Genomic DNA, 16,368 nt, shown 5'->3' with positions numbered 1-16,368 from the left:
TCCCCGCGGGGGGAGCCGTGTCAGGAGGGGGTGTCCCTGCGTGGGGAGCGGTGTGAGAAGGGGGTGTCCCCGCGTGGGGAGCGGTGTCCCCGCATGGGGAGCGGTGTGAGGAGGGGGTGTCCCCGCGTGGGGAGCGGTGTGAGGAGGGGGTGTCCCCGCGGGTGGAGCGGTGTCCCCGCGTGGGGAGCGGTGTCCCCGCGTGGGGAGCGGTGTGAGGAGGGGGTGTCCCCGCGTGGGGAGCGGTGTCCCCGCGTGGGGAGCGGTGTCCCCGCGGGGGCCGGCGCTGGCGCCCTGTCTCTTTAACGCGCGGCTCTGCCGCCCGGCTGCGCGGAGCAAATTTCCTCCTGTCATCGGGCGGCGGAGGAGGAGTTTGTTAATGTTCAGTTCTCCGGGCGCATCGATGCTCGCTGGCATCGCCTCGCCCTGCCTGTGTGTGTGTGTGTGTGTGTGTGTGTGTGTGTGTGTGCGTGTGCGTGTGCCCGCGCGTGTGCCCGCGCGTGTGCGCGCGTGTGTGTGTGCGCGGATCCCACGTTTCTCCCGTGCCGAGCCTCCCCTGTCCGCTCCCACATCACTCAGTGCCTGGCATCTGACAGCACGGAACCTGCGCCGCTCCGCGCACACGCACACACACACACACACACACACACACACACCGCGCACACCGCTCCGCCATACGGCTCTGCGAGGAGGAGGAGGAGGACAGGACAGGGAAGGGAGGAAGCAGCCAGCCCCACAGTCTCTCCAGAGCTGCCTTTTTAATATATACAGATCTATTTTGTTATTTATTTATTACCGTTCTCTGGCACTGTGGGCGCCTTTTCATTTGCTCCTGAGCTTGGATGTTTGAATCAAAGCAAAGCAAGTGTTGCAACAGTTAAAAAAAAAAAAAAAAAAAAAAAAAGCCAACCAGAAAAAAAAAAAAAAGAGAGAGAGAGAAAGAAAGAAAGAAAGAAACCTAGATCTCTAAAATAAAATAAAAACCAAACAGGTTCCTATCAGTGAAGTGGAAAGGAGGGGGGCAGGGGAGGCTTGAGGGGGGTGCTGGGGAAGCAGCTGAGAGGCAGAGGAACACGGCTCAGGAGCGTCTCAGGGCTCTCGGATCTGGGGACAGAAGTGAGATTGGAGAAAGTAGAGCGATGCCAAGGAGGAAACAGCAAGCACCCAAACGGGCTGCAGGTAAGGAGAAGCCATCCACTTACACAGCCTCTGTCTCTCCGCTCCTTCCACTCCTACCCCCCATCTTTATTATTATTTAGGGTCACCCTTGCTTTTCCGGGCTGGATCTTTATTTATTTATCCCCCTCCCCCTCCCTTTCCCTCCGTAGGTCTGTGAGGCAGTTTCTCTGCTTTCTGCCGGGATTTCTCCGTGCCCGCTGTCCGCTCGCCCTCCGCCGCTGTCCCCGCTCGCCGCTCCCGCTCCGCTGCCCGGCCCAAACTTTCCCCCCAACTTTCTTCCCCCGGCTCCCCTTCTCCCCCTGCCCCAACCGAAAGCACTCAGCCTTCCCTTCGCTTTTCGCTTTAGGATAGATTTTTATTTTTTTTTCCCCCTCTCCTTTCTGGTTTCCCCCCTCCCGCTGGCTTTCGCTTTGGATCCGTGCGTTTCGCGAAGTGGGTCGGGGTGTTGAATCTTTTATTTCGCCGTATTTCTGGTGGCAGCTCTGGCCGGGTGTGTGTGAGAGGGAGCGCTCTGTGTGCCTGAAATAGTACAGGGACTCTCTCTGCTGATGAACCCGGTGGGGAAGTTCAGCCTTTGATCATCAGTGGTGAAAATTACAACAGGAAATAAAATGAAACGTTCTGACTGTTAGAAGACAATCCACGTTTTCAAATCAAATCCTTCTTTTGTTTCGTAGCCGAGTTTATATATTTGCACATGCCAAGCGGTTTTGCAATTTATTATTTTTTTTTTTAACAGAAGAAAATAGTTTGCAACTTTGGAAGTGTTTTGTTTGTCATTGTAGGGTGTTCTTTTTCTTTTGGGGGCTAAGAAAAAGAAACAGACGAGTGGGTCTGTATAGTAAATCTTTTCAAAGAGTTTTCTTTCAGGCTCCTTAATTGCTTTTTATTTTTTTTTTAATAGTGTGGTGGGGTTTTGTTTCTGGGAAGCGCAATATGGAAGTTCATTTTTCTTCTGCCAGACCCACCCACTGAAAAATCAGCTTTCCAGTTGATTGCCAGCTTTGATTTGACATTTGATTGATCACCTGTCATCTTGCTGCCTTTGATCTATTCATTCTTGATATATATCAATAAATCACTCACCATGGTAACCCAAGTGCCAATGACGTAAGGCTTGCCCTCTAGATTCTCTTAGCCAGACATGCACAATTATTATCTTGTTTGGCTTTTAATGTAGGCGGGTTTTTTCCCTTCTTTTTTTCCCTTTGTGTCCTTCCTTGGATTAGTTCTTTAAAGAAAAGTCATATTTGATGTCTTTACTTCCAAATTTTTCCCTCACCCCTGTGAAGATTTCCTGGGTGTAGCACGGCAAATGTGGGACAAAACGTATGGGCAAGTTTGGTGGCACACTTGAATAAACTTTGTGAAGTAGTGCTCGGGATCCAGGCAGGGGAAATGTCAGCCCAGAGAAACTGGGACACGCAGAACTTTTATCAACTCTCAGCTTTGGCTGCATTTCCTCGGGTGCAGGACAATGGGCTGCAGGCAGAAGCTTTTGGGATGTGCCCAGGGAATGTACCTATGCAGGCTGGGATTCCTGGCGGGCAAAGATCCCAAATTTATGGTGATTGCCATAAATAACAGCTCTGCTAGCAACACACATATTTATATAAATATATATATATAATATATATATATATATATCTATGAATGTATGTATTCGGGAGGCCTCTGCTGTCAGAGTCGCTATTATTATTATTTTCTCCACCAAGAGGTTTGATCTGAATAAGGCATTCACATTTTCAACTTGCAGGATAAATAAATAGCTGCTTTTTCATGGATGCTGATCGGCACAGTGACAGTGCTAGAACTGCTCCTTTTTTCTCTCTGTCATTTTATTTGGGTTTCAAAGTAGAATTTTCACTTGGAATGTGTGTAGTATCTTTTCGTGGCAGGGGCACGGTGTTCTTTTTTAGAAACATAGGATACAGTAAGTAAATTTTTTCGAGCAAAGCCCGTGCTGTTGTTTCCCGGGATTTCCCTGCTGAGATACAGTAAGAGATGTTTTTATCCAGGATCCTACAGCATTTTTAAGATCTTAATGACAAGGGAGAAACTCGTATGACCACAATTAGATCTCTCCTTTCTCGTTCTCATTATAAAACGTGCCTTGCTCTTCAGTGGTGCATTTCTTTGATTAGATTTCTCCTCAGATCAATGTTGTTTCAGGTGAGCAAAATCCTGCAAATGCAGTCCAGTTGCAGCCAGCAGAACTATTTGAAGTAGGTTTATACATTTGCAATAGTTCTCCTGCTTTGAAGTTGTATTTGTCTGTTTGTGGGGGGTAGGGGGGAGTTTCAAAGAGCAGACGTGCCTGTTGTATATAGTTCTTAAAACCGACTTTCATTTTCAGGGATAATACTGAGGTTCTGTTTTGTATGGTGAAAAATACCTCAAAGTGACAGGAGACAGACTGTGCAATAAGAAATCATCTCTCATCAAGGCTGATAGCAAAGCTCCTTAGTCCTTTTATTTAAAGGAGTTAATATATTATATATTACTTAATTTTCACTTTTATTTATTTTTAGTTGTACAAGTTCAAAGGTATCAGTTGCACTGCATTTTGTCTTGATGGCAGCAGAGATATTGAAGAGAAGTTTGCAACTTTTAGTTTCTTCAGATAGTTCACCTCCAAGGGAAGAAAAATGATAAGCCTTATGATTCTGGACATGCCTGCTTTTGTCATTGCTTAAAATTAAATACTATGCACAACTGTAAATAATTACTGCCATGCACTGACTTTGAAAGCAGGTTTCGAGTTTGATTAATGAATAATGTAAAGGTTAGAGAGAACCAGCGAGTGAATCAGAAGTGAGGTCCTGCTGTTAGATGAAAATCTATCTAGAGAAATATACGTGGCAATTTTGTCCTTTTCTATTATTAATTTTAAGCCTTGTATTCCTAAGAAATATATTCCAGAGAATTGCAATGAAACAAGGGAGTGTAATTGGATAAATGGGGCACTATTTATGCGTGATGATGGGGATTTCTGCTCTCCGATTCCACTTTTAGAGCCACTTTATTTCACATCAACACCCAAACGATGTCGAACGCGTTTTGATCTTTGCAGGGCCGAATCTTTCCTGAATCATCCTTGCTTTTTGAGAGCATCACTTGCAAGTTGATAGTTCTTGAGGCAGAGAGTTGCAGCTCTTTCCATCAGAGCCTGCTTTAGGATGGGAGCTGTGCCTGCCCAAATCAGCCCCTTTGTGTCGGGGCTTTCACCCCAAGGGAGCACAAAGGATGGGGCCTGATCCTTCCCCGCTCAGGTGCAAATCAAACATCGCTTCCCTCGGAGCACCACTGACTTCTGCCTGCTCCTGGGAGCAAGAGGAGGCTCAGGCCCACAAAGTCCTTCATCCCTCAGCAAAATGCTGCCACGGCTGGGGCAAAAGTCTCACAACGATTCCATAACAAATGGTAATATATTAACAGGAGGGTGGAAAAAGGGTGGAAGCAAAGCAGAATTGCTATTCAGATTTTATTCCTAGGGGTATGAAATAGCTTTCAAACACAATTTCACTGGATTAAACTCTCCTTTCCCCTGCAGCTTGTTTAAATGTGCATATTTTATTTTGTGATCATGAATTGGTAGTTTGCTTTTTTAAAGCCTGCAAAGAGGAATCTGGACTTAACGCCCTTTGCGGGTGAAATTTTATATTTCTTCTTTTCTTTCTCTCTCAGCCCCTACAGACTAGCTAACAACCAAAGCTGGGGAGAAGTACAGCAGAGGCAGGTCTCAGGCACATTTATTCTGTTTATTGGAGCTGTAGAATAACACGGGTTTGTTTTTGGAAGAGTCCTCATAGAGCAGCAAGCAGAAGATGGTGAGCAGGGAGTTCTTTAAAGCTGCAGCGTTCACCTTAGTAGGAAAGGTTATTTAAACCAGAATTGTATTTAGAACGTGAAATTCTGCTTGTGCAGAGGGCAGAGTAAATAACCAGCAAGGCTTGCTCCCTGTATTTCTGTGGCAAAAAGCAGCAAGATATCTCTATAAATGTAACCAGGAGCGCTGTGGCTGTTGCAGGATTGTTTGTATCCTTTATAACAGGGGCAATGGCAGCAGATTCCAAGGAAGCAGTGCTGAATGAAAGTGCAGAAATGGCAGCACTGTTTTCTTTCAACATCCTCCAGAAAAGCAACTGCACATCAAAACCACCTAAACAGTTCATGCCTCAGAACCCTTCACTTACAGTGCACATCACGATGCTGACAGATGACAAAAAGGCCAAGGTGTTCACAAACAAGAGGAGCCTTTAAATCCTGGTTAATTAAATATATTCAAAAATAGGTACTTTTGCAACTAAAGAGGCACCAAAATTAGTCTCCATCTGTGTTAAATTCTGCAGTCGGCTCCTAAGCCCAAAGCTGCTCGGAATTTTTTCCCGTGTCAGAACTCAGGCCTGAACGGGACAATTTGAAATTAAATTCATTTTAGTGCCTATTTCCCTATTTCAATTTTCCCCTCATTTACCCAAGCCCGGTATCTCCCCACTCTCTGAAGAGCAGGGCACACCCAGAGTTCAGCCCCTGTGGCTGGGAGACAGGAGCCATTTCCATCAGCAAATGACACAATTTTACAGCACTTTTGAAAGCGTGTCCATTGTCAGAAATTCTAGTGCATAACTGCCCTCCCTCTTCCGTGCTCTCTGCGAAGCCCGTTTTCTCCAGACCGGCAGGATTTTGGAAATTTCCTCCCAGAGCTTTCTCCTCCTGGTGTTTGCTCTCATTCTCAGCACCCAGCTGAAGGAGCTGTTTCCCCTGGCAGAGGTCCCTGGAGTCCCTCGGTAGCACCGGGCCAGGGTGAGCTTTTCTGCCGTCATTTCCCTTCCCATCCCGATGAGGACATCACTCCCAGAGAGCAGCTCCAGACTCGCAGAGAAAAAAAAGCTGTCAGTTGCTGTGGCTGCAATTCCCAACTTAGCAGCAGCAGAGGGAATGGAACTGTACTCTATCAATTACAGTTGGAACCAGAGGCTAAACACTTATTGTGTTAAGCTATTGTGCAGATCTTAAGAGCTCAAATGTAAAAAAAATATCGTGTCAGCTGGTGGAGGGGAGAATAAGGCCTGGTTCTTCCACTGGATGATGTATTATTAGCAAAGGCAAAGTAAAATTATTCAAATTGTGTTTAATGCTTCTCGGGTTGAGATGTGTGTGTGACATTCTGCCCTAAAAAGGTGGGATCCTACAGACTTTGCTGCTAGAATAAGCCTTTGTTTTTCCCTCTTCTCTGCAAAATGAAAATATTTGTGAAGTTTTACCTCCAAAGCATGCTCACGCAAGCAGAGAGACATTTTCATTTGTCTCCCAATCTGATACAGGAGCCAAGTGGAACCACATTACACTCGGAGCTGAAATCTTCCATTTCATTCATGCAAGAGCAGGGATTTTTCATTACCTATTTAATTACAATCATTTACATGAGAGTGGGCCCAGTTCAGCAGCTCATACTCAGCACTTTGCTGCAGTGGGTGATTGGCCTGTGGAAGGACTGTCTGTGTAAGACTGGGCATTCAGCTACAAAATTCCATATATATGTTCCTGGAGAAGCATTCTGCCTCTAAAGAGGGACCAGACTCTTCCATTAAGCTTTAAATCCAGGGACAGTTCTGCTTGGAACTTCTTTCTAACGTTTGCAAGCTATTCTTTCCTGGAGGCTGGATGACTGAGATATTCTCCTTGCTCGGCCAACTTCCCTCCCCAGTCACATTTCCATGCTCTGAGTTAATTACTGAGCTCTGGTTCTGGGTACCAGGAGGTGAGATGGGCTTTTGAAAAAACCTTTTTTAAGGCATGTTGTGCACAGGGGTGGCAGCTCTCGAGAAAATGCCCGAGAATGGGTTGCAAATCCAAAGCCTGAAAGTTCCATGTGCTTCCAGGGGCTAAAAGCAGTTATTTCTCATTAAGGTGGCTTCTCACTTGAGGCTGTTGGCACAGAGTAATTTTTACCCTGTTATAATAACGGCTTCTGCAACTCAGAAATACCTTGACAGCAAACCGTGTATTTTTTAAGGTTTCAAGGAGAAAAGCATCACAGAAGCACAGTGTTTCCCATTAGATTTACACATCCCTCTTCAACTGTTGCTGGCTTTTCATCCATTACCTTCTGAGCTTTCTCAGGCAAAAAAAAAGAAGTGGAAAAACTGGTCTTCTGATCTAATTGTTGCATTAAGTGTTTCATTTAGAAAAATGAAGAGAATCTTTGTTTCCCTAAAAGAAATGTTTTCCCCCTTTGCCCTAGGAAAAAGAAAGGCACAACAATAGCTTCAAAATGACAGGATCTGATTGTGAAAAATACAGAGTTTCTAACATGCAGCGCCTGATGGTCCCAGGTATTGGTAAAATTCCACAGTTAGATAGAACAAACAGTCCTAAATGTCTGAGAAACGAATTCTTTTCAGTCATGCACACATCCATACCTGCAAGGTATGCTCCCTGCAAGGAGGGGAGAAAAGTGCCTGTCTGGGAGAGGGATGCACCTGGAGAGATCGGTTGTTCAGAGCAGCTTTTCATTATTGCACCAATCTTTGCCCAGATGTTGGAACTGTGCTGTTAGGAGTGCTGTCCCCTGAAAGTCCTTTGTTAGGGTTTATTTTCTTCAAACCTCCATCTCCTGGAGTCTGATGATCATTATGCAAGTGTCCAATATGCATTTTTGAAGGAAATTTATTTCAAACTGCTCGCCCTGGAGAGATACTCGAAAACAAGCAGGCTGGAAGTTCTTATGCAGAAGAAAAATGCCTTGATTTTCAAAGTGACTGTTTTTAACTTCCCATCATTTTCAGCCAGTCTCATGATTTTTGAGGTTGTGCTTTGTGCTTTTTGTATAAACAAGGTTGGCAGTATTGCTTTTGCCCGATTCTGGTGATGAACTGCTGTGTGTGTGCCTGGGTGTGTAATTATAGACATACAAACACATAGTATCAGTAAACAAAATACTGAACATAATGATGGAGTGGAGCTGTGTGAATTGGAGCTCTGGCTTTGTATTGCCATAAACAAAGCAGTTCTGAGAGCTCAGACCATCGGTTCTTAAGGAGTGACTTTCAATTGAAGTTTCCTGGAGATTGCTTTTAGTGGCAATTAAATGTAGAAAGTTAATAGGCAGCAACTGCTCTTTATAGGATAAATACTACCAGGAATGCACAGCCTACCTTTTTTCCCAGATATAATCAGGCTGAACTTTATTGAAAAAAAATTTACAACTAGCAACATTAATGCTGTATTTTTATTGTATTAATGCAAATGAGATGCTGACTTCGTTCTTTCATCTCCATGGCTTGTATCTATTAGAGCTGTATCTTATTCCTTTCTGTGTCTTTTCTCCCTGTGTTCTGTAAACTGCTTTCCTCTAATGATACTGAGGCTCATTAAAGTTACTCCCAATGCTAAAGAGACTCTGGGAAACATCCTGAGCTCTGGATGGCTGTGGGAAAGCACAACCACCGAGTATATGGAGAAAACTAATCCAGATCAAACCTGATTTTGGGAATTCTTTAAAATGGATGGGTCAAACAGGAAGAAAAAGCTCACAGGAAGGACTGTGTGCTGCAAAGAACAGGTCATTTTCAACTCACAGCCCTACCTGACAAAGATAAAAAGCAATAAAGTTTTAAGGAGCTCGCTGGCTCTTCCTGCATCTCTCTCAAAAGTCTCATTTAATTGAAAAGCCTGTTGTGCTTGTTTTTATGCATGTAAAACAGAAAAGGGGCAATTTTGCACAGGGCCTGATATTCCAGCACAATATAATTGGAACTCTTCCTGCCTGCTTTTTAAGTCTCTCTGTTCATATAAAATTAAGACCCACTTATCTTAAATTGTAGTAAATCTCATCCAATATTGCTTTCATAACTTAAAAAAGGCTGTTACATATTCCCAAAGCAACTCTGCTGAAGGGATATTGGGTCTGTTTATGTGGAATCGGTGCAGAATTTCTATTGAAAAAAGGAGCAGCTTACAGTTCTTGTTTTTAATGAAAATAATTAAATTCTCTAGAATACCTTGATAGTTCAGATTTTTTTTTTTCCTAGTGAAACTCTGCTTAGAGGAGATTGAAATGAAAATCTGCACATTGGTGCAGTTTGGTGTGTGCAGACAACAACCTTATTTCTATCACTCACCCTGCACTTGGACAAAGTAATTTCTATTTTTCATAGAGAGCTTTCACTCTGAATTTTCCATATATAATTCTTTTTTGTGTGTGAATTGCACGGCGAATCACCAGCACGATTTATAAGGTCTGCAATTTTCTTTGTACATATAGGAAGAACTCATTTGCTTCCTGCAGGGTGAGTGGACTTCACAGGAAAGCGCTGGGTCTTTTATGATTTTATGTTTTTTATCGAAGAAGCCTAACATTGTGCCAGCTGCTGTATTGGTCTACCAAAAATATTTTTTATGTGTTTTTCAGCCGTGTCACGACATACATAAGCACAGTACAAGTAGCATTAAATTAACACGTGAAAGGAGAAAGAAGCAAAGTAGTTATATTGATCATCTGTAGCATTAAATGCTAAAAAAATTAAAAGCTTTCGAGTGCTTTTGATTAGCTGTGTGGATCCTGCTCGTATTTGTGTCCTTTGTTAGGCAGTGGAGCAATATTTCTTCACACTTAGCACCTTTCTCCCATGGATTCCTTGCTGATACTCCTCAGAGTAACCCCAGAGATGTGGAAAACATTCCCTTGGTTGTACAGGAAGGCGAATTGAACCCAGGAGGTTTTACCTGATTTGCTCAAGGCCAAACAGCGTTTGCTCCCAATTCCCTGCTGGAGGTACTAGATCACGTTTCTATCATCAGAGCATTTCCAGGAGGGAAGTCTGGGCTGGAAGCTCAAGGCATCCCCTGGCCCTGGAAGAGGGAACAGCCCAGCTGGGACCCTAGGGAAGGTGGAAATGAAGTTTCATCCCTCCCCTGCAATTCCCTGTGGTGGTGGAAGAGGCACTTTGCTCATGGCCAGGAGCTTCCAGCAATGGGAGGGCTCATGGTTTGGGAAAGCAGAACTCTGCTAATTCTACCAAGCCAAGGGAGCTTGACTAAGCAAGAGTTTTAGACAGAATAATCAAGTTTTTTACGTTCTGGTTTTTGGTCAGTGGTAAGTTTCAGGACTAGAGAATTTGGTTCCTGTTGCTTTTCTTCCCATGAACTGTTCTGCATTTCTTTGGCAGAGCTGGATGTGACTGTCTATAAAGCACTGCCCTGAGAAATATGGAAAACCTGGTGTAATTGCAGCTGAACAGGCCATGCACATTTTCCTCCACCCAGACTGCCCGAGGAGGTTGGGATTCCCTGGTGATAGAGCTTGAGGCTCAGCTTGCATCCTAGGGGGTCTAAATCCTTACATGGGCAGCTAAAGAGAGACCTGAATTTGCAAAAGCCTTTAGCACCAAATTCCCATGGACCTGCCTCACTTCCCTCTCTTGTGTAAACTGGAATTGGGCCTCGATCAAGGGCACTTTTATGTTGTTTGCCTAGACTGGAGATGTGTGTATAGCCTGTAGAAGAAATATGGTGCAGGTAATAGCTTCTAGATTCATTAAGGGTTGTTTATGTTTATTTTCACACCATATTACCTCTCAGCAATGGTCGTTTCAGCCATTATATTGACAGGAACTCCAAATAAATCTGAGGTAAAATAGGGCTGATCTGCCTTACCTGGGAGACCACCTGCTACCCTCTTGAGCAGAGGTGCTGAATCACCAGGTAGGGCTTTCTTCTCCAGAGCTGGGGACTTGGGAGGCTCTCCCATGGCTCCTTTTCATGTGGAAATTAATACTTGCCTCTATTTCTGAATAGTAGGTTATTAAAGTTCGTATGCAAATTCCCAGGATGGGAATTTGTCTCTCGTTGATAATTGATATAATAATATATATTTTTAGTGGTCCAAAGTCCTTGAGCTCGAGCCTTGTATATGTAATTTATGTTTATTTCTTACTGTTATTAACTGTAATTTAGTTGTTGGCGCCTTTCATTGCCTTAGATTGAAGGGAGTGTCTCTCCCCATTGCCCCTCCATAAACAATGCCCTCTCAGGGTTCCTTCTCCTGTATCCTTGCCCAGACATTTCCTAGCCTGTCAAATACTGTCATTTTATTCCTTACAGATCATTCACAGTACGTCTCCTGTTGCACACACAAATAAGGAACAAATGCAATCAGGATGCATCATCGTTTAGCATAACAAATAAAAGCCGATCTGTGCAGATTTGCCTTAAAGTGTCTCTTAATATGTATTGTCAAAATGTCTGAAGATGTCTCTAACTCCTAAGAGTTTAATTATTTGTGACAATTAAACTAATATTCAGAGCAGGAAAAAAATTAAGGGATTAAATATTTTCTCTTGTCAAAAGCTAACAAAACATCACCTGGCAGAGCAAACTTTTTAAATTTCATGTTTCAAGCAGACCTTAGAAAGGAAAAAACACCAGGATAAAATTACAGGGCCTGGATTTGGTATGGAATTTGAGGAAACTGTATTTTTAAAACTAGACCAAAATTTAAAGGCACATCATTAAAGTATATATCAGTGATGAGCAGCTGAATACTTGATGATTAAAAAGAGTTTCTATCAATTTTTAAGTCAGTGCTGAAATTTATGGCTGAGGGCTGCTCTGACTGAGCCAAGGACTCAAACCTGGGGTTTTCAGCCTCGCCTGGTTATTGTTTTACTCATGCATGAGAAAAAACCAGCTCAAATATGACAGCACAAGTCATCAGCCTTTTCTGTGGCTGGAATTACAGATGGTTTTTTTTGTTTTGGTTTTTGTCTGATGAGCTCTTTCTCCATCTGGGTTTTTCATATTGGAGAGACAAGGTACAGAGGATGGGTCAGGACAGGTAGCCAAGACTGCTGCCTAGGGCTCAGCACCTTCACTTGCCTGGCAGGCCTTGAATGTGGTAAAAGTTCAGATGTGTGATAATAAAAAGGGGGATAAAATAGGAAAAATCTTGAAAAGAACAGAAAACCAGCATGGTCCTTGAGAGCAGTGTTGTGTGGATGTAGGAGCACTGGATAGCTCAGGGCACGGCAGCAATAATTTTTACATTATGGGCTCAAGAGTTCTTATAGCCCAGATTGTTTTGGGTTTCCTCTTGAGAAGTTTGATTTCTACTAGTTCTGATGTTTCCAGTTCTGAGCTGCTCAAAGCAACCAATTCCATTATTAAAATCAGTGTTTTCTTTCTTGAAACATTCTTCCTGTAATTTAGGGTAGGATGTTATTTGGCAAAAAATTAGAAGGCGTTCATCAGGGTTTATTTCAAAGCTGCGGGACCACTGAGCTTTCTGGCAGTGACGTGAACATTTATCAGAGATATCTTCTGCTTTCCCTGAGAAAATCCACCCAAATTTGTCTGACTTATAAAGCCTGAAAGTTGCTGTTGCCAAAGAATTTTTAGAAGGTGACACAGCATTCTCCAACGTGCCATCCCCACCACACATGCTCTGTTCTTGGTTTCTCTTTTTCAATTACATTCCCTTAAAAAACGGTTGAGCTGGGGATAAGTAGGACAGTGGCTGCAGGGGCAGCCATGAGTCCGAGAAGAAGGAGAATAAATAAAAGGGTTTTTTTGTGTTTAGCTGGAGCTCAGGCCTGGAGGGAGGAAGCAGAGAGATTTAGGGGGCAGAACGTGGACAAGCAGGGGTAGAGAGCATTAAATTATCCAATATCCGCAGAAAACAGGGCTAAACTTGTGACTTTATTGCCTGGTCAGCACAGTGACCATGAGCTCATGCTGGGCGCACGTCCGGCAGCTCCTGCCCGGCTCAGGCCTGGATGGGAGCTGGTGTGGCTCCACACGTTTGACTCCCAGTTGGCTTTCCCAAAGGCTGTACTCATCCACACCCCGCAGACAGAATGGATGTGTGCGGGAAATGCATCCAGCCCAGCTGGGGAACAAACCCTGCCGGGCTGTGCCGGGCCTGAGGGGACGCCGCGGCCTGGTGGGCCCAGCGTGCGTGAGGCGGGACCTTCTTCTGTGGGGAAAAAGTCCAAAAATCCCCTTAAAAATGGCCAGAGCTGTGCCCTCCATGTCAGCTGAATGGCAGAGGTGAGATTTCACCCACGGGCACAGTGCAGGCAGCTCAGGAAAGGTGCAAAACCCAATGGAAAGAAGGAAAATCCCGATTCCTGGTGCGGGAACCAGAAGATGATGCCAGGCAGGCTCAGGGCCGCCCGTGGGTGGCAGAGCCAACAGGAGAGTGGAAGAGCTCGGGCAGCACATGGAGAGGTTGGTGACCCCACACAGAATGTGTGGCAATGGTGCATTTGATATATTTGGTGTGTTTTGGAGCCATTGGGGTGTGGGACAGGGGTTTGGTCAGCGGTGGTGCCAGGTGTGGCATGGCCGGGGGCGGTCAGGCCGGACAGAGTGTGGGCACTGTGGGCAGTGAAGTAGCTGTGGTACAAAAGCAGCTCGGAGACAACACAAAAAGTCCTGCCAGGAGTTTCAACCACAGATATCTGTTCAGATAAGAGGTTTGTTAGTCTGAGAGCTCCTCTCTTGCCCCAACATGCCCATGGTGGAGGGCTGGTCTCTGGGTCGCTGTGTGGGTACCTCCCCTGCACCCCTGGGGCTCTCACCTCGGTTTTACTCAGAGTTTATTTTATTTTCTTTTATTTTACTTCATTTTGTTTGCTGCCCCATGGGAGTTTTTTCCTATAAATCTGATCTTTCTATCTTAAAGTCAGCGACAAAACTCGAATCAGGCTCAGCAGAGCAGGTTGCCTTCAGGTTATTGTACTGGTTTGTGTCACCTCCAGCATTTTTGTATTAAATAACTAAAATCCTGAGAATGCTAATCTAGAAAACACTCATCTCTGCATTACTCTTTTGCTGTTTTGGTGAACTTACTAAAGATTTCACAAACTTGTGATTTGGGTTAAACAAATGTAAATTATGTGGAGAAAGAGTTGCAGGAAGGCAGAGGAATGTTATGACGCCGTCAACATCTGGGTTTCCATTTGTTTGGATTAGGGACATTTTACCTTAATCATTCCCAAACATGTCTGCTAAAGTCCCTTCTTTCATTTTTTATCACCTATGAGGTACAGCCAGGCAAAGTTTCAATTTGTGTGTGTGTGTTAGGGCAGAAGTGCTGAAATTTGTTGTTGCTGTGAGTATACGAAGAGTCTCATTTTTACATTAGTCCTCCCTCTTTATAATTATTTGGAAACATTTCGATTCAGTTAAAATGCACTATTTCCAATATACAAAGTATGAGCAGGGGAACAAGGGAGCGATTACGAGTTTCTCCAAGGAAATAAGCATCTCTCAGCCATCATCCTGCAACTGGGAAAGTTCTAATACATGACATCTCTGTAATGTAACCTAATAATATTTTTTTTTAAACAGTGATGTAATGGGGAGAGTGACCTGGACTTTGTAAAAGTTCCTCTACTTACTTCAGATTCCCAAGGGCAATGTAACATTCTAGACAGTGTTTTATATGCCCTGATTAAAATGTAACATATTTTTGCATTTCCTGTGCAGTGACCTGTTAGTGCTCATAGACAGAACACTTAAAGAACAGTTACAAGGAGACATTTCCAAATGTGCCTAATATGGACGAGTTTTTATGACATTCTTATTTCATTTGAAATTGCAGCTACAGCAGGAACCATTCAGATGGCGCATTGATTTAACTTTTTAATCCACTGTTTTGCTACGTCAAGTAAAATAAATGTTTGTTTTTAGCTCCCTTTTTGTGCATTGCTAAAACTCGTAACTACTTGCTTTAAGCTTGGGATTCTAAAGGGAGCTACATTATCTGAAATTTAAAGCTTGCTTTTTGTAGCTGCTTTCTCACAACTCCCCCAAGAAAAAAAAAATACAAAAGTACAACTTTAGCAAAAAGGGCTTTTATATCTCTATCAATTATAGAAACACCAGCTGCAGTAGATTACAAGTGTGTTTGGCTGATTGTGATGTTGTGTGGGGAAAACTGTCACAAGGAGCTGGATGCTGTTCTGCCCGGAGCTCTGGGATGTGGCTCAGCTCGGCTGCCCGGGCTCCCAGCGCTGCTGGCAGGGATGGTGGGCAGGAGCAGCCGCCTGCCCGGGCACTGCCAGGCTGCCACAGCCAGCTCTGGATGGAGCACACGGCCTGGAGAAAGGATGGAATGTGGCACATGTGCTGCTCTGGGAGCTGGGGCAGAGCCACACAGAGACAGACCTGGGGACAGCCGCTCCACTCTGTGCTCCTCTGTATTTTTTACATCCCAGATATTCACTTTTGCTCTCTTGAAGAAGAAAGTGGGGAAAAGGCAGCACAAGAACAAAAATTGTTTGACCAGCTCATAAAGGTAAAGCAGCTGGAAGTCATGGATAAAAGAATTACGGTATCAAGACAGCAATGCAAGATGGGCAGTTTAGGATATTTGGTGCTGTTGAGCTCAGGAAAAAATTAATGTCTCAATGTGTGTGCAGGTCATTATCACTCCACTAAAACCTGGCTACAAGGGTAGCAGCCCAAGGGCTCTCAGTTGGTTGTGCCTTGGTTACTATGTCATTTATCTTGCTGTGCTTTGGGTCACTCTGGGAGGACGTGGTTGGGCCCTGGTTTATTTTAACAAAGAAAATCTGACATAGGAAAGTTCCATGTATACTTTACAGTGAAAATGCAATTTTCTGTTTTCATTTAATCCCAGGAATGTTGGCATTTTCCAGGCTGTCAAACAAATGAGTGCACTGGAGGACAGTTAGATGTGTCTGTCTAGTTCATCTATGTAATCTACCTCATTTCTAATGTGCCCATCACCACGGTGTCTAGGCAGAAAGTATCTGCCTTGCTTTTGCTTTTCGTCTTTATTGGCTGTGGTAACCTAATTGAGTCCTAAGAGCTTTCGGATTCATCTGCAAAAATAATAACAAAAACATTATCAGAATAATGATTCATATTTGTACTCTTACTCAGAATTTCCCTTTCTCTTCTGAGTGTATTTGGTTAGTGGATTACCGTTGTTTTATCTAGAAGAGGTTATGCTTTAGAGGTGTATTAAATTGGAATTTTACTTGAGTCAGCAGTGAGTCAAAACTTCATTTGGCTGCTAAAGTGAATTCACTCATGTCTTCTAACTTCCTTCTGCTTTTCTCTGCAGAAGTTGACTTCATTTACTCAGCCACACAGTTTAGCATCTGCATCTGTTCTCTGACCCCTTGTCATATAAACCATAGCTAAAGGTAATAAAAA

At 43.9% G+C, this 16,368-nt stretch overlaps 1 protein-coding gene across 3 annotated transcripts in view; it reads left to right on the top strand.

The window, feature by feature from the left end:
* The first annotated feature begins 375 nt into the window (after positions 1–375).
* The window catches only part of TSHZ2 (teashirt zinc finger homeobox 2), a 216,723-nt gene continuing 200,730 nt past the window's right edge, over positions 376–16,368 (top strand). For all 3 annotated transcript variants that reach the window (XR_012051585.1, XR_012051584.1, XM_030288378.4), the window contains exon 1: positions 376–1,176. Coding sequence is in view for 1 of the 3 variants with exons in the window: in XM_030288378.4 (XP_030144238.2) it covers positions 1,137–1,176 (40 nt within the window). In the remaining 2 variants the exon portion in view is untranslated. The remainder of the gene's footprint in view (positions 1,177–16,368) is intronic.

The sequence above is a fragment of the Taeniopygia guttata genome, chromosome 20, assembly GCF_048771995.1.
Source record: "Taeniopygia guttata chromosome 20, bTaeGut7.mat, whole genome shotgun sequence".
NCBI classification, from domain to species: Eukaryota; Metazoa; Chordata; class Aves; order Passeriformes; family Estrildidae; genus Taeniopygia; species Taeniopygia guttata.
This window is presented reverse-complemented; position numbering and strand designations above follow the sequence as displayed.